Genomic DNA, 21,168 nt, shown 5'->3' with positions numbered 1-21,168 from the left:
CCTTGAGAACCCCATGAACAGTATGAAAAGGCAAAAAGATAGGACACCAAAAGAGGAACTCCCCAGGTCGGTAGGTGCCCAATATGCTACTGGAGATCAGTGGAGAAGTAACTCCAGAAAGAATGGACGGACCGATTCCATGCTTCCTAAGGCCCACTTGACTTCACATTCCAGGATGTCTGGCTGGAGCCAAAGCAAAACCAGTACCCAGTTGTGGATGTGACTGGTGATAGAAGCAAGGTCTGATGCTGTAAAGAACAATATTGCATAGGGACCCGGAATGTTAGGTCCACGAATCAAGGCAGATTGGAAGTGGTCAAACAGGAGGTGGCAAGAGTGAACGTTGACATTTTAGGAATAAGCAAACGAAAACGGACTGGAATGGGTGAATTTAACTCAGATGACCATTATATCTACTACTGTGGGCAGGAATCCCTTAGAAGAAATGGAGTAGCCATTATAGTCAACAAGAGTCCAAAATGCAGTACTTGGATGCAATCTCAAAAATGACAGAGTGATCTCTGTTCGTTTCCAAGGCAAACCATTCAATATCATGGTAATCCAAGTCTATGCCCCAACCAGTAATGCTGAAGAAGCTGAAGTTGAATGGTTCTATGAAGACTTACAAGACCTGTTAGAACTAACACCCCAAAAAGATGTCCTTTTCATTATAGGGGACTGGAATGCAAAAGTAGGGAGTAAGGAAACACCTGGAGTAACAGGTAAATTTGGCCTTGGAGTACAGAATGAAGCAGGGCAAAGACTAATAAAGTTTTGCCAAGAGAAGGCACTGGTCATAGCAAACACCCTCTTCCAACAACACAAGAGAAGACTCTATATATGGACATCACCAGATGGCCAACACCAAAATCAGACTGATTATATTCTTTGCAGCCAAAGATGGAGAAGCTCTATACAGTCAGCGAAAACAAGGCAGGAGCTGACTGTGGCTCAGATCATAAACTCCTTATTGCCAAATTCAGACTTAAACTGAAGAAAGTTGGGAAAACCACTAGACCATTCAGGTATGACCTAAATCAAATCCCTTATGATTATACAGTGGAAGTGAGAAATAGATTTCAGGGATGAGATCTGATAGACAGAATACCTAATGAACTATAGATGGAGGTTCATGACATTGCACAGGAGATAGGGAGGAAGACCATTTTCAAGAAAAAGAAATGCAGAAAAGCAAAATGGCTGTCTGAAGAGGCCTTACAAACAGCTGTGAAAAGAAGAGAAGCCAAAAGCAAAGGAGAAAAGGAAGGATATACCCATTTGAAAGGAGAAGTTCCAAAGACTAGCAAGGAAAGATACGAAAGCCTTCCTCAGTGATCAATGCAAAGAAATAGAGGAAAACAACAGAATGGGAAAGACTAGAGATCTCTTCAAGAAAATTAGAGATACAAGGGAACATTTCATGCAAAGATGGGCTCAATAAAGGACATAAATGATATGGACCTAACAGAAGCAGAAGATATCAAGAAGAGGCAGCAAGAATACACAGAAGAACTGTACAAAGAAGAGCTTCAAGACCCAGATAATCACGATGGTGTGATCACTCACCTAGAGCCAGACATCCTGGAATGTGAAGTCAAGTGGGCCTTAGGAAGCATCACTACAAACAAAGCTAGTGGAGGTGATGGAATTCCAGTTGAGCTTTTTCAAATCCTAAAAGATGATGCTGTGAAAGTACTGTATTCAATATGCCTACAAATTTGGGAAACTCAACAGTAGCCATGGGTCTGGAAAAGGTCAGTTTTCATTGCAATTCCAAAGAAATACAATGTCAAAGAATGCTCAAACTACAGCACAATTGCACTCATCTCACACGCTAGCAAAATAACGCTCAAAATTCTCCAAGCCAGGCTTCAGCAATATGTGAACCATGAAATTCCAGACATTCAAGCTGGTTTTAGAAAAGGCAGAGGAACCAGAGATGAAACTGCCAACATCCGCTGGATCATCGAAAAAGCAAGAAAGTTCCAGAAAAACATCTATTTCTGCTTTATTGACTATGCCAAAGCCTTTGACTATGTGGATCACAATGAACTGTGGAAAATTCTGAAAGAGACAGGAATAGCAGACCACGTGACTTGCCTCTTGAGAAATCTGTATGCAGGTCAGGAAGCAACAGTTAGTACTGGACGTGTCACAACAGACTGGTTCCAAATAGGAAAAGGAGTATGTCAAGGCTGTATATGGTCACCCTGCTTTTTTAACTTATATGCAGAGTACATCATGAGAAATGCTGGGCTGGAGGAAGCACAAGCTGGAATCAAGATTGCCGGGAGAAATATCAATAACCTCAGATATGCAGATGACACCACCCTTATGGCAGAAAGTGAAGAAGAACTAAAGACCCTCTTGAAAGTCAAAGAGGAGAGTGAAAAAGTTGGCTTAAAACTCAACATTCAGAAAACTAAGATCATGGCATCTGGTCCCATCACTTCATGGGAAATAGATGGGGAAACAGTGGCAGACTTTAATTTTTGGGCTTCCAAAATCACTGCAGTTGGTGACTGCAGCCATGAAATTAAAAGACACTTACTCCTTGGAAGGAACGTTATGACCAACCTAGACAGCATACTGAAAAGCAGAGACATTACTTTGGCAACAAAGGTCCATCTAGTCAAGGCTATGGTTTTCCCAGTAGTCATGTATGGATGTGAGAGCTGGACTGTAAAGAAAGCTGAGCGCCAAAGAATTGATGCTTTTGAACTGTGGTGTTGGAGAAGACTCTTGAGAGTCCCTTGGATTGCAAGGAGATCCAACCAGTCCATCCTAAAGGAGATCAGTCCTGGGTGTTCATTGGAAGGACTGATGTTTAAGCTGCAACTCCAATACTTTGGCTACCTGATGCGACAAACTGACTCATTTGAAAAGACCCTGATGCTGGGACAGATTGAGGGCAGGCAGAGAAGGGGACGACAGAGGATGAGATGGTTGGATGGCATTACCAACTCAGTGCATTACCAACTCAATCGACACGAGTTTGGGTAAACTCCAGGAGTTGGTGATGGACAGGGTGGCCTGGCGTGCTGCAGTCCATGGGGTTGCAAAGAGTCAGACACGACTGAGCGACTAAACTGAACTGAACATAGAAGATGGAGATACTTTGCACACACAAAGATTTAAGTTCAGCAAAATATATTACTGAACTAAAAAATACCCCCCAAAGGTGTTAGATTTCTGTTAATTCTCAAGGGAGACGACTAGTCTGTTGGCACACTGCACTACATTCTCATTGAAAACCATCCATTCCATTTTTTGGCTTATGAGAAATTGAAAGAAAAAAAACAAAAAAAAAAAACCCAGATTGACTGTTGTGCAATTTAGTCTTGAATTTTATTCAAACAAAAGAATCATCCATCTATTTTTGTTCCACTATGGTACTTTGAGTGTATATGAGAGATAATTATAATTTTTAGATGCATAATCAGAGGAGACAGAAAAGTCCTCAAAACAAACAACAGGTTTAGTTGACAACACAGTTGTTGTGAAACCTGTAATGAATGGTATCTTTTCATGAAGAAAAAAGACCCGTCTATTCCAGCTTTACTAAACAAAGAGTTGATTTTTGTTTAAATAATCTGCATCCTGGTGCTATTTCTACCTTCTCCATAGCTCATATCTAAGTTCCTGGGTTGCAGAGAACACCTGAAGTAGACCTAAACTGAAAAAGGCTGACTAACCTGTATGTATTCCAGAAGTGAAGTTGCTTAGTCGTGTCTGACTCTTTGCGACCCCATGGGCTGTAGCCTACCAGGCTCCTCCTCCATCCATGGAATTTTCCAGGCAAGAGTACTGGTGTGGGTTGCCATTTCCTTCTCCAGGAAGATATTCCTGACCCAGGGATTGAACCCAGGTCTCCCGCATTGCAGGTACACTTTACCGTCTGAGCCAGGTATTTGCAAATAACGGTCTATGCATTCAGCAGCAGCATAAGGCCACAGTGAAAATGAAAGCTACAAACATCACTACCTCAGATATGTTAGTCACTCGGTCATGTCTGACTCTTTGCGACCCCGTGGACTGTAGCCCACCAGGCTCCTCTGTCCATGGGATTTTCCAGACAAGAATACTGGAATGGGTTGCCATTCCCTTCTCCAGGGGATCTTCCTAACCCAGGGGTTGAACCCGAGTCTCCTGCATTGCAGGTGGATCCTTTACCGTCTGAGCCACCAAGAGACCTTCTTTTTATCTGCTACACTTTTTCTAAGATGTCTGCCTAGGTTCTTCCCTCATTTCCTCCAAATCTCTGCCCAAATGTCACCTCATTAGAGAAAACTTCCCAGATCAGGTTGTCTAAAAAAGCAGCTCTCTTCCACAGTCAATAAATCCCTTATTCACTTATTGTTTTTTTTTTTTTTTCCTTCAGAGGATGTATCAGTACCCAGCGTAATATGTTTGATTGCTGTCTGTCTCTCTGCCTATCACTCACTGTACTGCAAGCCCCATGGGGTAAGAGCTTTGATCACTGTTACATTCCCAATACTTAACAGCACACACAGTAGGCACTCAAGAAGTATTTGTTAAATGAATTCACATACCAGTTGAGCAACTGAGGAAGGCAAACATCAACTCCTATGAGAACCTAAGCAGACCCCTGACAGCCCAGGGTTTCAAAAACCCAGGGTTTCTTTCTTCATACAATTTTTGTTTGGTCAACATGGTTTTAAAAGCAAGCTTCCTTGTATCAGTTTGCTTCAAAATTTCAAAGTGTCTTTAAAACTTGCATTCATCATCCATGAAAGTGAGGAATTAAAAATATTTTGAGCAATACCAATCTGAATGTTCAAGGAAAGTGTAACTATCAGAATTTTAAAAACTGTTACCAATGCTGTTACTTTCTAATACAAGAAGGCTTATGGCACGTCCTACAGCCAGTAGATAACTAATTCATAAAGTGATCAGCTTAGCAGGCATTGTGGGGCTGATGACATGGAACTGATATAAGAGACAGCATACCATATAGCAAAGAGGCAAGTTTAAGAGAAAGACAGCAGTCACTTCCCATTGGAAAGAATACATTCTCTAAAAATACTGCCAAGAAATTAGGAAAAAAATCACTTCCTATCATGAGGAATGTGGCAGGCCTTGAAATATAGAAACTTAGTTTCTAATACCTGTGATGATGTTACCAGAAGCTCAACTTGGTAAAAATCACTGAATTGATCATAGGTAAACTACAAAATTTCTGAGTCATTGAGCATTATAGCTCCCTTAGTTAGCTATACTTCCACTAGAAGCAATGCAAAATGTATTTCAGCTGTTAAAAGAAACCTACAAACGTGCCTGCTCACCCAACCACTTACATATCAAGTCAACATATAGCACATTCTGTATGCAAAAAATGTTCAGAAAACTACAGAGGGCTACAAGTATAGAATTCTTTAACTAATCCAAGGCTTTATCCAGAAATTACTGCTTCTTGGCTAGCTTAAACATCATTTTTTTTTCCTAGAAAATCAACTTGAGAAAATGTAAAGATAAAAAATTTTATTTGATGAAATATAAATATAGTATAACATTTTAAAGTTATTGGAAAACATTATATACACTGACAAAAAGTTTTTTTAAAAGGATCTCAATTCTAATAGGATGTACCAAATAACTTTCAAAAAGAAAATAACAATAAGACCATTACTGAAGCAAAGACATAAAATTTTGCTATTGGTCAAAAACCTGGCCAAGAAGATCAACTGTTGAACCAAGAGGAAAAAAAAATCCTTTTATTTTGGATATACCTCTTTAAGTCTCTACAATCCAGTACACAAAAAGTAATTTATTAACAGCAAGTATAAACTACATTACAACAAATACCTAGGGAAACCAACCTGCTGTGAGAATCCACAGAAGAACTGGTACAAAAACTGTGGCAAAATGAAACAAAGGTTCTGGAAAAAAAAAATGAAGAAAAGGTTTAATATGTTTCACTCCATCAACTTTTTGAAACTAAAACAGGAAACTGTACTCAGTAGTATAGGCAGTCCTAAATGCTTCTAATGTCACAGTGCAATAAACTTCTACTCCTGAGTTGTAAGGAAACAATTCAAAACAATAGATTACATTCATATTGGTATCAACGTCTGCTCTTCCCAGGCAGAAGATAACCTCACTTACTTTATGAGATCCTCTTGGTGTTCTAGAAAAGAAATGAGCTCATATAATATGAACACCTAATGGTACTGCACCTTAAATGCCAAGTGGGTTTGTAAAATCATCACAAAGTAGACTGACATAAAGCTCTAAGTGTATATTTTAAAGTCTGTTAATGCCAATAAATAGTCAGGAAATTATTACAGTATATATTGACACAAACAAGTATCAACTAATGGTTTATTGCCTTTGTTACTGCCTCATTAAACAACCAATTATTATTATCGATCATCTACTACAAGTGAAGATGACACTGTGTGATACAAAAAAACAAAACCTCTCATTTCTAAGCGAGTTATCACTTAACTGGGAGAATATGAAAAACAGATTTAAAAAATACAAGCTGAGAATGCATAAGGCAGTAAAAGCCACCAGGTGAGAGGATAAATACTAAAATTAAATTAACATCTTCAGGCAAAACTACCGGCACTAATGTTTTCAAAAAGTGTGCTGTCCTTCAGTATAGGCTTTGACTGTCTTTGAGCACTGCTGTCACTTGCTCACGTGTCTCTGGATTTCTCTTTGGGCAGCCCCTTCAATAGTCCATTTTTGAGCCACGTCAAAAAACCATCTCTTTCCTTCTGTCACACGTTCTCACTTAGCTAATTTCCCATTCTGGGAGACTTGAGGCTGTTTTTAAAAATCCAGTGGCTCCTCTGCCGCAGCTGAGGATATTTAGGTAAATACATTGCAGGCTGTGGAGGACATTTCTAAAGAAAACTGCTACACGTGTTTTGAATAAGTCCTACAGCACCAGAGTGTCAGAGCTCCCAAGGTCATCCTCTGGAAGGGCAACACTCATTTGCATGGATCAATTCTGGCAGAATGCAAAATACTGTCAGTCTATAGTACTTTATGTATATAAAAGAAGTGCTCTGAAGAAGAGACAGTGCTAGGTGTGGATTATGGGGGTGCTTTGTGGGAAGGGGAGGTCTGACTCTCCCATTAGAGTAACAGTTCCATGAAAATAAGGACTTTGCCTGTCTTATTCCATTATGAATTCTGAAGGGCCTGAAATAACGCTTGGCACATGGTAACACATTCAAGCATATTTGTTGATTGAATGAAAAAAGAAGTTAGACTGTGAACTAGGTGTTAAAGATGAATACGATATGGTGATAGCAGGAACCAAGGCAAGACCATATGTATTTTAAACATATCACGTAGCACAGGGTGGGGTGCCTTAAAAGCCAGACTAATTCTTAGACAAAGGAGAGTGAAGTTTCTGGAGGACAAGTTGAAAAGTGGCATTTTCTAAACATTAACCTGGATGAATTATGTAACTGAGTGGAGAAACAGAAAGGAGGAAGACCCGTCACTGCAGGGCAATAACAACTGGAAGATGCAAAGGCAAGATAAGAGGAAGGAAGGCATCTTAGCTCAGCCAGAGTGGGCAAACATATTAGAGATCATCTTGGGGTGAAAGGCAGCATAATAAAGGAATTATGCTAAGTCAGTAACTAAGGTGACAATGGGCACAGAGATTCTAATGAAGACAGAGGGTTTCTGCATAAATAACCCGCTAAATTGAGAACAGGGATATGTAACTTACTGATCACTGGTAAACATTAGCCATCTTAATACTTGTTTTGTTTTTCTTAACAGAGTGTTCCTTCCATCTGGTGGCAGTTGCTTGAATTGCAGGCCAAACTCTTACAGAGGCAAACAAGCTTCTGGAACAGGGTCAGAATGCCAGGCAGATATGTATGGCCAAAGCTCATGGGCTCCCCTTCAAGGGGGAGGTAAGAGAGAATAACCATCCATCCCCACGTGAGGCTGTTAAGTTACTGAGTCCAAGGCCCCGTAGACTCTATATAAATAACATAACCACACCAAAATGGTGGAAAAGGAGGAAAAAAAAAAGTAACTTTGGAAACAGTACTTTGACTACATACTCTAAGGCTAAAGAGCTAAAGACAGAAGTGCACACACACATATTTCTCAAGTTAGTCAGGCTTGTTTCTCACAGGAATATTTGAGTTAGCAATTCTGGAACTACTTTAAGTATAAACTTGAGGATTTAGCAAATAAATAAATAATGCAAATGAGAACCAGGTTTCTCACTGCTGAAGAAAAGAGTTCAGTTCAGTTGCTCAGTCGTGTCCGACTCTGTGAAGAAAGGAGTTACTAATATGGAAAAGGGAAAGGTTAGATAGAATGAAACTTGTGGTGTTGGCTTTAATCAAAGGTATCCATACAAACTGAGTTCAAGTATTGAGTTTATATGGATACCAATGACAATGAGCACAATGAGCACCAGATCTACATTTCTAAATACCACTTGTTAAAAAAAAGGACCAGAGATCCTTGGAGAAAAGTCTGAATCCAGGACTCAGGAAGGAAAAAATACAAGAGGCGCCTAGAACATCATGTAGTACCAGAAAACAGACAAGACTTAAAAAAAGGTGATGGTCAGGCATGGGTATATCCAATGGGTATAACGTTTTAGTAAGTTCTAGAGATCTGCTATACTTAACAGGACTGTATTCTTCCACCTAATAATCTGTTAAGGAGATAGAGCTCTTATTACATGTCATCACAATAAAATAAAAAGTTAATGATGGGGACATGGTGAAAGGACATGGGCGCCAGGTCTGTGACAATCTGAGTAACAATGAATGATGGTAATGAATTTCAACACAAAATAAAGTATCTGGTTTAATGGGAGAATGCTTTTTTCAAACAAAATTACACAAGCAAAACTGAGGTGTCCTGAGACCCTCAAAACACCATCTGAATCAATGTATCAAAGTTGACATTATCATGAATGGGACATCCTGACAACACATCCTCCTGATATGATGCCCTCAGTAGGTTGCAATAATGCTTCTGTGGTAATTGTGCCCAAACTTGAATCTAATAACAGGCAAATATTAGACAAACCCAAATTGAGGGACATTCAACTAACTCAATGGCCAGCATTCTTCAAACATGTTAAGATCATAAAGACAAAAAAGACAGGAACTATCCCAGGTTAAAGAAGACTAAGGAGATCAGGATCCTTAAATGCAGGCATGAACCTGAAATGGACCACAAAACAAGTATCTGTGGGACCATTAGCAAAATTCCAATACAGTATATAGACTAGTTAATAATGTGCTAATTAATATCAATTTATTGATCTTGGTAACTATGCTCTGTGTTATCTAATGTGCTAACAGTTGGCAAAACTGAGCAGACAGTATACGAGATTTCACTAATTTTGCAACTTTTAAAAAGTATGAAATTATCTCAAAATGAAAACTGAAAAAACTTGAAAAAAAATAAACAGAACAGAATATAGGATAGGAGATCAAGTTCTGGTACACGGTTAAAACAGGTAAACCTAACGTATATGTTGCATAAATTATATCTAAATTTATATATCATTTATATTACTATATATCATATAGTAATGTCAATAGGATAAGTCATTGTTTGGTGCAAGGGTGGAGAAGATTGGAAAAGCACAAGGGAACTTTCTGGGGTGATAGAGATGGTCAATATTTGATTCTGGTGGTAGTTACATGGATGTAAACATTTGTCAAAATCAAGCTATTAACATTTAATGGGTACACTGTACTGTATTTAAACTATACTTTAAGAAAGTTTACTTAAAAATTTTCATCTCAAATCTCTTTCATTAAAAGGAATTTCTGGCTTCTGATTCATTAAATAGACCGCCTCTGTTTTACTGACCACAAATTTCAGGGCTAAGACACTAAAAGAAATATGAAGAAAGAACAAAAAAACCCTATAACCAAGCTAAGTCAATGCTGTGTTAAACTCTCATAAATTACAAATATTTTATCACATACCTTATAGAAGAAATACTGGACAAGGTGTGCAATTCTCACATAATATAGATGTCCATGAGCCAACAGCAGTTTCTTTAAATGTTTAAATTTTGGGACCGCATAATCGCTATTCCTGGATGCTTGGCGACCTTCTTTGCCTTTAATACCTAAAATAAGACAATTTCTATAGGGTATTTTTATAGAGTAAGTAACCACCTCATCTGTTACTTCCATGTTTTTCTTGCTTACAAGTACAGTTCAACTGAATAGTTTAGCACTGTTTTCTTAAGCAAAAAGTGCTTTTATCGGTGAGATTTATCAATAAAAAGTAAAATTGTTTAATTGGCAATTACCTATTTATAACAAAACATAAAACAATTAATGAAATCATTATTTTAATCATGATAAGGCAAAAATTATACTGAGGAAAAAATTTAATCTGAAAAATATCTTGAAAGTACTTGGTAAGTGATTAATTATATATGGCACCAGACTAGGTGCTATACTAAAGCAACTCAGAAACCTGGGGTTTATGGTTTAAGAGTAAATTGAAGAGTTGTAATGAGATGGTTAAGTCCTCATACCAAATGATACTCTGAGCAGTGGTTAGTTAACACTTAGTCCTGTCCAAAATGTCCATAAAGCAGCTGCTGCCGCTGCCGCTGCTGCTGCTAAGTCGTTTCAGTCGTGTCCGACTCTGTGCGACCCCATAGACGGCAGCCCACCAGGCTCCCCCGTCCCTGGGATTCTCCAGGCAAGAACACTGGAATGGGTTGCCATTTCCTTCTCCAAAGCAGCTGGTTCACACCAAAGATCCTTGAAATTTGCTCTTGTCCAAAATGCCCATGAGCATACTTAGTCCACACCAAATAGTTCTGGACAGCACCAAATTTCAAGGGGGCTTCTCAGGTGGCTCTGTGGTAAAGAATCCACCTGCCAATACAGGAGATGCGGGTTCAATCCCTGGAGGGAAGGGGAGTTCGCCTGGAGGAGGGCATGGCAACCCACTCCAGTATTCTTGCCTGGAGAATCTCATGGACAAAGTAGCGGGGCAGGCTACGGTCCATAGTGTCACAAAAGAGTCAGACACGACTTAGCGACTAAACAACAGAATTTCAAGGACCTTTTGGCATGGATAAAATGCACTATGGACATCTTAGACAAGATCAAATGTCCTGCAAGGCTGAGTAGCAGCCCATGCTCAAGCTTGAGCCAATGAGCTCAAGTGGCTTCAGGCCATTTCTAGTCAATAGCCCATGAGTCGAACTAGAGTTCCACAGTAAATAGGGTTACTTCCAAATGGAAAGAATTTGGGAATCCAAACTGCTTTACAATAATCTCCAAAATACTAATAATGCTATTATTTCTCCCCCTCCAAAAAAATTCTGGGGTGTTAGGATTGCTGCCTCCCAGAAACTTAACAGGGGGCAAAATGGTGAAGTCATAGAGAAGCTGCTGTTGCATGCCAACATGTAAATTCACCACTACAGCCCACACAACCACGCACAGATATTGGCATGAGGAAAATCAGCCAGCCAGTTATCATTTCTGAGTTCCAAGCAGTTAAGGACCACAAAAGATACAGTGCAGCAACATAAGCAGGCGATCTGGCCAGTGGTGAAAAATCAATAAAATTTCCTGCATGCTGGCAAAAATGAGAGCTAAATGATCAATCACACAGCCAGGAGGTTTCAGAAATTTGGTTTACTTGGCTAATAAAATAATATCCTCCAGCCTGGTATTGCTACATTCCCACCAGGGGTAGGACTTATGCATGGGCATATTCCATGGTCAGATGAGAACCTTCATTTAATTAACAATGATCATTCCCGAATTCAAATTCAAGATGAACAACCAAAACAATCTCTAGAATAAGACCACTCTACCTAAAAGCAATACTGATACCTTACAGCTGCCATCTCATTAGATGTTTCTTACCTATGCCCACATGGGATTCCAAGATCATGCTAACATCATTGGCACCATCACCTATCGACAGTGTGATTGGGCTGCCTTTTAAATTCTTCACCATTCTTACAATCTAAACGTTAAATACAAGAGAGGTATAGAAAAGGTCAAAGCAGAATGTGAGGTTGTACTCTATGGGGGTATTTGCCTCTTTCACACTTGTAAATGGAAGCTATGCAAACAGAAAGGTGGTCTGTGCATATAATAGTGTCGAATTCTCAGGGAAGAACAACACAGCTTTTCAAAACGTAACACCAAGTGCCCACTTGTTTCTGGTTTTGCTAATGGATGAACTGTCTAATCCATGCCTTCTACCCACATTAGAGAGCAGAATGCATCCCCTCTTGTCACTGCTTCACATATCCTTTCAGATCAGGTAGTGAAGGAGAGAGTGGAGACCAGAGAGCTGATTTAGGGTAATATGCATGGGGCAACCAGGACAAAAGTGGGCAGTGAGAGGATAATGGCTTTGGTCACCCCTGCCTCTCTCCTCCCTGCTGACACTCCAACCACCCCTGGGTACACCCCAACCCTTATTTCCATCTAGCTGCCAACTAAACTTTACCAAATCTTTGAGTGCTCAATATGATTTGATCCCTCATACAGGTAGCTGCATTTTAAAAGGGGGCACCCTAAAGGTGATGGATGACCTTTGCAGAAAGATGCCTGAGATGTGTATAATGCATCATCATTCCCTGAGTGTCTTTTAAAGACACTGTGCCACATGTTGATGGCACAGTGCAGCTCAATGCTGTGTTCACGGTAGGTACTGAATAAAGGAAACCTTCTCCTGGCAGAGTTACTGTGGGAAGAATATTGGGTAAGTGGCTGTCCTCCTACCAATGACTGCTTTATGTGTCAACCCTCAAAACCCCTTGGAATCTAGCAGCTTTTAAACAGCTTATGTAAATCAGTAGTTGAATAATGTCTTGCAAAAATTTTGTACTCTCAAAGGCTTTCACCAGGTAACATAAATAAAATCCATTCCCACATAGATTAAAAATAATTTATATGAGGCAAAACCACCCTGCAGTCTTTTCTTTAAACAAAATTCAGTCAGGTTTTAGTTAAATTGCATACCAAAAAAACCTGACGCCCAATCCATTTGACACAAAAATGATGTTACTAGGAAATGCCAGGTTTTCCCCAATCCTTCACTTCAACTTGGCTCATGTATGGCAAAACCAATACAATATTGCAAAGTAATTAGCCTCCAATTAAAATAAATAAATTTAAATTAAAAAAAATAAAAACTTTATGAGTGCCAGAAATAATCAGTGAGTCAAAGACAAAAGTAAATTTGTTTTTAATAGGCTACATTACTGGTTTAACTAATTGCACTTATTATACTGTATGCAGTAATGACCTAAAAGAAGAAAAATGCAGTCAGAAAAGGTCTAGGGAAGGCAATAAAATTATCAAGGGTGACAGCTTCGGCATGCAAATACAGATTAAAAAGATGAAAGCCAGTCGTTGCAGAAAGATAAAAGGATATATTGCTATGGACCATAAGCCCATGAAAGATCTAGATAGATAAACATCAAATTTTTTTTCACAAGTTCCAGGTCACTGAGATTAAGAAGTCTTCAATCTCTAGATAGCCTCACAAAAAAGAAATCAATTTACCAAAAAGTATTTATTGATCTGCTATAACTATATGCAACACAATGTGCAAAAGTGAAATGCAAATACTCAAAAAGGATATGTGGCTGGGTCACACACCTCAGGAAGCATATAATGGGGAATGGATACAATAATATCAGAGAACCAGATTAACAATAAAAGGTAATAATACTCAATATTTATGCAAGAGAATATATGACAACTTCTAAGTTGTCCACATAAGGCCTATGATGTCAGAGAAGGGAGAGGACACTACAGGCCAGAGTGATGAGAAATGATTTTATAGAAGGAAGGCATGGGTTGATCTAAACCTAAAGGACTGGTAAGATGTGCAGGTGGATGGGGAAAAGGTTGGGGAGTATTCCACGGAAGGGAAGAGCATAATCTAAGGCATACTTGACAGTTAAGTCCAATTTATGCCTCAGAAAATGGGTTCTGATTGACCAGACCAATTGGAGTTTCATAAAGGGGACATGGACAGGTAGATAATATAATATGGGGCCATATATAAAGTGGTACAGGGTGCAGGAGAAAGGAGAAATGAGAAGAAAAGGATAGACGCAGGCTAGAGAGAAGTTAGTCGACCATGGAGTTCAATGGAGCTGTTAAAGTCCTGGACATGGAAGGTAATGGAAAGAGATTGGAAAACCAATGTACTAGGAAATGGGCAGAATTTCATGACTGAGAGCACATGGAAGGGTAAAGCAGAGGAGACCGTTAACATACAGATCTAGAAGTAGAGTGAGCTCAGTAACACTTGTAAAAAAAGACAACGAAAATGACAACTGGACTCTAGAGAAGGTTGAATTGAGGTGATAATGACACACCCAAGAAAACATATTCAGTAAGCAACTGGAGAAATCAAGTGGAACTCCAAAGACTGGGACTGGAGAAGTGATTTGAAAAACACCTATGAGTAGGTGATAGTAGATGGTAGGTGATATTCTGGAAGAGGTGATGATAGTGAGAGAAATAAAAGAGACTAAGGACTGAATGATGGAGGAGGGCGGTGCTCCATGTTCTGGGTGGGAGAAGCAGCATGGTGTTAGGAATTCAGGTAACTGGCCTGGGCAGTGGAGCAGTCAAAAACCCAGGTGACCAATCTGAGCAGCAGACAATGATGTAGGGGAAAATAAATGTAGGGGAAAGAGGTATTGCCTTTGATTAGAGGACAGATTTCTATGGATATTGTTCTGATAGGATCTGCTTCCCCAGCTGGGGCTAACAGAGGCTGTGAAGCTTGAAGAAAAGAAGAGCATAATGGATTGCAGTAGAAACTGAAAGTGAGAAGGTAGGGAGAGAGGATTCCCTCAATTAGGATGGGCTGGGTGCATGCACTGCCTGTGCATGGTAGGGGATGGAGTCTGTAAAGGAGAAGCCAAAGACACAGCACCAGTCCCTGGGTCGTAGAGCAAGCAGTTGAGGGATGGGAAGAAGCAAGACCAACACATAATAAAGAATACAGTGGTACACAGAAGTGAAAAGTTGTGTACCTAACACTCTAAGGTTCCAGAGATGCAGTGAGTACAAGGAGCAAGGTGAAGCAGATCAATGCAGCTGGAGGAGCTGGAAAAGACAGCACATGGTGGTGGCCCTCTGCACTGGGTTTTGTAAGAATACAATTTTTGTTAGGTCAAGAGGAATTCAGAGACAATTCCAGATGAGGAAATGATATGAGGGAAGTCCTGGAAGTTGGCATGAGAATGGCACATGGGAAGGACACAAAAGGGGAACAGCCAATAGGAGTGGAGGATTCACGCTGGATATGGGAGTGATGGTGGACTCAAAGTGTGTACAGACACATGGAAAGGGTCAACAGGGGTGGGCTGCCACACTCGAGTCATCTGCCATTCATCCTAAGGGACTAGGAAACTAATGAAAGGTTCTGAGCGAGAATAATATGATGGGAGACGGACAGTTTTAACAAGATTAATTTGGGAGTATGGGGGAAAGATATGGAAGGGGGAAGGGAGAAAAGCAAGGGGATTAGTAAGATTAAATGAAACACTCTGTGTATAAAGTCCTGAGGGCTTGCTTGCCACTAGGATGAAGATAAAAGGTTTAAGAAGATGGCACCAAAATGAGAGCTATGACAAAAGGTAGGAACAACAGGACATGGTGATTATATGGAGTGAGTGAGAAGCAAAGGTCAAAGGCAGTTTGGAGACTTGGGGAGCAAAAGAATAATGTCACTGGTGACAGGAATAATAAAGAAAAAGGATAACCCAAACTGGCTTGAAGGAGAAAATTATAAATATCTGTCTTGATACTAGAATTTAATGTTACAGAGGGAGTCCACATAGAGCTGTCTAGCAGGCAGCTAGAAATATGTGACTTAACAAAAAGGACAAGTTAGTCAGAGTCATAGAAAAGGATGTGCTTATCCAAAGATAGGATGTAAGTGAAAAGCAAATGAAAGACACAGCCCCAGAAAAACCTGATAATCAGGGAGAAGACCGAGGATGAAACAAAAAACACCATGTTGCCAAGATGCAAAAAAAGAGGACCGTGGACTATCACAGAAACCAAGCTAGGAGAGTTTAAATGGGGACATAATTGCAGTGTCGACTGCAATGGAGAAAGGACGAGAAAATGGAAGACAGTGCAATGGATTCGGCATGGAGTTTGCTGCTCTCGTCCAAGAGATCCTACAGACTAAGATGGGAAGAAAGTATGCACGGAGCAAAATGGAACAGTGGAGCCAGGAGTAGTGGGATGAAGGCAGCAGGCACCAAGCACTCATTAGAGAAGTTTGGAAGGTGAGCAACTGGACAGCCAGCTTGAGGGGACAACAAGGTGAAGCACAGGTTTAATTCAAATTGGTGGGAAGGCTCCTGAGTTGGACCACACAGAGGAAGAGGCCAGGGAAGATATAATAAGGTACTCAGGGCCCTTTGAAGAGAATTAAAAGTGATCATTTGTATGTATGTGTACAGAAGTACCCAGAATGGAACATCAACTAATATCCAGTTACCTGAGCTTTCTGTAACGGGGCCATCCGACAGCAGAGCACTGCTGTGCACTTCATGCAGATCTGTAGGAAAATGCTTTTGTAATTGTTAGAACCAGAGTCTTGACTAGAGTTTAATATAAGAGACAGAGTGGAGCCATCAATGATTAATCCGTATTCCTGATGTTCTGTCCACGCTCTGAAAAAGAAAAATAATGCAAATATATTTGAATCTACTATACATTGCTTTTTAGGAACTTGAAAAAACCACAAAAAGCAGACTTATCATCAATCTGGTTCCTGGACCTGTGAATTCTGAAGAAGCAACCATTTCTATTAATGGCACAATAGAGACTTTCTATCACATCTTTGAGGCTCAAGTTGCCCAGATAGCTGTCACTAAGTTCTAAATATAAAACTAATGAAAATCTAGTAGCCAGTCCCCATATAAGAAACTCAAGATGAATTTTGGAAATTACAGTTCAATCTGTAAAACTTTGATATGAAGACAAATCATTAGTCAATCTGAAAACTGAACGATGCAGGGAAAAGACAAAATGGCTTTGGGGTATACAAATCACAGAAGATATTCTTAACATTTTTGCCTGACTGACAAAACCTATCAATAAATCTGGCTTCTCAAATATGACAGACTACCAAAAAGACAAAGTGTTCATTAAAGAATTCCATACAATGATTTATGTTCTTTAAGTAAGTATCATATTATACTAGATTAGTGATTTTCGACCATAGCTTTCCCATTAGAGTCACTTAGGCAGCTTTTAAAAAAAGCCCATGTTCAAGGTTTATCCACAGACAATTAAATCTGAGTGGTCTTAGACAGAGCTTGGTTAGACTGGGTTGGCCAAAAAGTTCACCTGGGTTTTTCCAGAATAGGTTCATTCATAACATGGAAAAACCCGAATGGACATTTTGGCCAACCCAATATATAGGTGTGTTTTAAAAGGCTCCATAGGTTATTTGCATGCATAGCCAGGACTGAGCAGTATTAGTTGCCAGGAAAGACAAATATAATGGGTGCCAACTATTTAAGAAAACCATAATGGAGGAAAATCTTACAACTGAAAAAATGCTACCAATTAACATTTCATATTTTTGCAATTATGAAAAAACCAGCAATTAATCAATTTCTGCTCAGGCATCTTGGGTGCCATTTGAGAATCGCTGCAGAAGTGTTAAACACAGCAGGGTCTCATCATTACAGATTCATTCGTCTAATGTTATGATTCTCAAAGTTTACTGTTTAAAGAGCTGCTGTTTTACAGACTATAAGTAGTGAGAGCTTAATATGCCTCATCATTCCTTCCTTCCATATTTTGTTTCACACTATTATGAGCATGTTATATTCACTAATTAAAGAGATATCAATCATGCATTCCTTTGCTCCCCTACTCACAGAGCTGACAATGTACAGAAAACAGTGGCTCAATAATCAATCAAGCAATATCTGTAAACATCAACTCTAACTAAGCCATACAGAAAAACAGAAAGAATTATTAACTAAGCTTTTTCTGGAGACTAGAAAATCTCCTTGGGGTGAAAGAGGCAACACATGAAGAGAAGATGCCCCACTAAACATGATAATGGTTAACATCTGAAAAGAATAGATACATACAAAACTGAATCACTTTGCTATACACCTGAAACTAACACAATACTGTTAATCATTGTACTCCAATATAAAATAAAATAATTTTTAAAAAAGTTAATATAAGCCCCAAGCTTGGGGCTGGTGGCACTGGGATGACCCAGAGGGATGGTATGGGGAGGGAGGTGGGAGAGGGGTTCAGGATGGGGAACACGTGTACACCCGTGGCAGATGCATGTTGATGTATGGCAAAACCAATACAATATTCTAAAGTAAAAAAATAAATAAATAAATAAAAGACACATATAATGTGTTATGACTGTAAAAAAAAAAAAAAAAGGTTAATATCCAGTGATTGGGAGAATAAATACACACCAGGAAAGAACAATGGGTTCTTTATGAGGTATGACATCTGAAATGGAACTTGAAAGGACAGAGAGGTGAAGAAAGAGAGAATGTATGTGTGGTGTGTGTGTTAAGTTGCTTTAGTTGTGTCCGACTCTTTGCGACTCCATGGACTGTAGCCCACCAGGCTCCTCTGTCCATGGGATTTCCCAAGGCAAGAATACTGGAGTGGGTTGCCATTTCTCCAGTATGTGTGGTACACTAGGAAAATAAGTTGAAAAGGTCACCTGGGGTCTTTGATATGACCTAATTCTGTGGGTAATGGAGATCCACTAAAGGTTTCTGAGCAGGGTTATGATATGGGCAGTGCTTTACACCTAAGGACCAGTCATTGGGCAGAGGGGCTTAAGTGCTTTGAGGCACAAATTACTAGGAATCTGATAAAGCCCCAGTGGAGAGAACAAGAACATGGGTAGGGCTTGGGGGCGGATTTACAGTGGAAGAGACAGAAGGAGCAGAAGTTGGTGAAAGGGATTCTGTGTCTCATGATTGTGTAACTTGGGGAAAGACTTTACCCAACTGCAGATGAATGAGGAAGAGGAAATGTTTTGAGATGGCAAGTACAATTTTCCATAAGCCCTGGCTTTTACACAAGTGCCCAAGAGCTGCTGAATGGTGCTGTAGATTTAACTGTGTCTCTCATCAAGTCCCATGTTGAACCCTAACCCTCAGGGTGAGGGTATTTGGAAATGAGGCCTTTGTGAGATAGAGAGGTCTAGATGAAGTCATGAGGGTGGGGCCCTCATGATGGGATCAATATCCTTATAAGAAGGGGAAGAGACATCAGAGCTTCCTCTCTCTCAGCTAAGAAAGGATACAGCCCACTTTCTGCAAGCCAGGCAGGGGGAACCTCACCAGAACTCAGCCATGTTGGCACCGTGATCCCAGACTTCTGGCCTTCAGAAATGCAAGAAGTTTCTATTGTTTAAGCCCCCTGCTCTGTGGTATTTTGTTATGATGGCCTGAGCAGATTAAGATAAATGCACAAGTAAAACACATGTAATCTGGACTGCCTTTGTAAGTACCATTTGGCTAAAGGAAGGAACATTTATCACAGACAATTAATAAAAACCTGTTTACTCTCATTCATGTCCAAGTTAACAGAAGAACAACAGCTGTTTTAAAATTGGCCATCGCCTCATGATTGTGGGTTGTTCATTTTTAAAGCCTGTGAAAACCCTAGAGATGAGGACAGAGATACAGCAGAGTTGTTAAAAGCATAGGCTCTGGAATTGGATAGACCTGTTTCTACATCTTATTAGCTGTGTTATCTCGAATAAGTCACTTCATCTCTCTGAGCCTTAGTTTCCCTATTTTTAACATGAAGAAATTAGTTGTTACTGGGTTGTTGTGAAGATTAAATGAGAATAATTTAAAGTGCTTAATGCTGTTCCTGGAACAAAGAGTGTGTTTAAGAAATGTGAAATAGTATTACCTAGGGGGTCTTTGGATTTAGAAGAGGAAATCGATTTGCTTATGGCCAAGGTAAATTCCAGTAATTGGTTTAGAGAAAACCTAAGCCACGGTCAACGTATCTCTGGGTATTGAACTACTGTGGATCAGTGCCTTTCCTTGAGAACCCTAGGTTCTACAAGTTCTTCCTAAGCAGGCTTGTTGAAAGCAGTCAAGTGGCTATGCTATCAAGTGTTTGGTCTCCTTTGAAGCATAAAAATTCACATAGAAAATGGCTCCAGGATCTCAACCTGCACAGAAACTGTTACAGAAACTGACTGTATTACATTCAATTTAAGAGACCATGAAAAGGGATATTTTTTTCTTAACATGGACCAGGCCAGGATATCAATACTAAATACTCAGACCCTAAATATTTAGAAAATGAACCACTTTTCTAAAGCTCAAGAAGTGTAGGTTTTTTTAAAAAACAGAAACAGGTGAAAAGTGTCAAATAATCTCAAATAGGCCATTAGCCAAGTCCTCAGGGAAGGTTCTAACTCACAGGGATAAACCACCTACAACCAACCAATGTTAAATTAGAGAAAACAGAGTCTTCTGCCTAAGTAGCTCTGGTTTACATCTGTACCAAGGTCTAAATATGACAAATTGATGGACTTTCTTACTTTTTAAGGCTTCTAGTACTTTTAGGAAATTCCATGCAGCAGCTTCTTACGATATTCAGTCAACAACTCATGTAATCGATCCTCTTTCCTTTCGCTTTCTTTCAATTGTCTTGGTGGTCAGTTCCAAGAGCTCGGTGTTGGTTTGGAAAAGGCGGCAGGCATAGCAGGTGGATTTTGCAGTCTCCATCTTGTCGCCAGTAAGCACCCAGACTTTCAGACCTGCGGCATGCAGGGCTTCAATGGTCTCAGCGGCTTGATCTTGTAGCCTAGGAACACAAAGGAAACCTTGTTATCTTTGAAAATTCCTGACACAGATTCTGCAAGAAGGCTTGTTAAAGAGAATATTCTTATAATTCATAGCAATTTTGGAATCTTGACATATTTTAATAGTTACTTTTCTTATATATCCTCTACCCTTTCTAAGCGTATTCTTGTTGGCATAATTTTACTTATTAAAGTACATTTCAGACAATGAGGTTTTGAAAGTTCATGACCTCACTTAAGGTTACTGGTATCTAATGACAGAAATAAGAATCATCACTCTTAGCTAAAATGTTCAGAATCTCACCAAATGGTCTTACTCATTGTCACTTTAGC

At 39.6% G+C, this 21,168-nt stretch overlaps 1 protein-coding gene across 1 annotated transcript in view; it reads right to left on the bottom strand.

Moving 5' to 3' along the window:
- The window catches only part of LOC112441535 (phospholipid-transporting ATPase IG-like), a 167,529-nt gene that overhangs the window by 26,954 nt on the left and 119,407 nt on the right, over positions 1–21,168 (bottom strand). Inside the window, 7 exon segments of the mRNA XM_059884533.1 lie at positions 5,841–5,900; positions 9,960–10,105; positions 11,877–11,979; positions 16,504–16,678; positions 20,572–20,603; positions 20,605–20,670; positions 20,672–20,837. Of these exon segments, the coding sequence (XP_059740516.1) occupies positions 5,841–5,900; positions 9,960–10,105; positions 11,877–11,979; positions 16,504–16,678; positions 20,572–20,603; positions 20,605–20,670; positions 20,672–20,837 (748 nt within the window).

Source organism: Bos taurus, unplaced genomic scaffold, assembly GCF_002263795.3.
Source record: "Bos taurus isolate L1 Dominette 01449 registration number 42190680 breed Hereford unplaced genomic scaffold, ARS-UCD2.0 Super-Scaffold_1723_ScbfJmS_2085, whole genome shotgun sequence".
Lineage (NCBI taxonomy): Eukaryota > Metazoa > Chordata > Mammalia > Artiodactyla > Bovidae > Bos > Bos taurus.
This window is presented reverse-complemented; position numbering and strand designations above follow the sequence as displayed.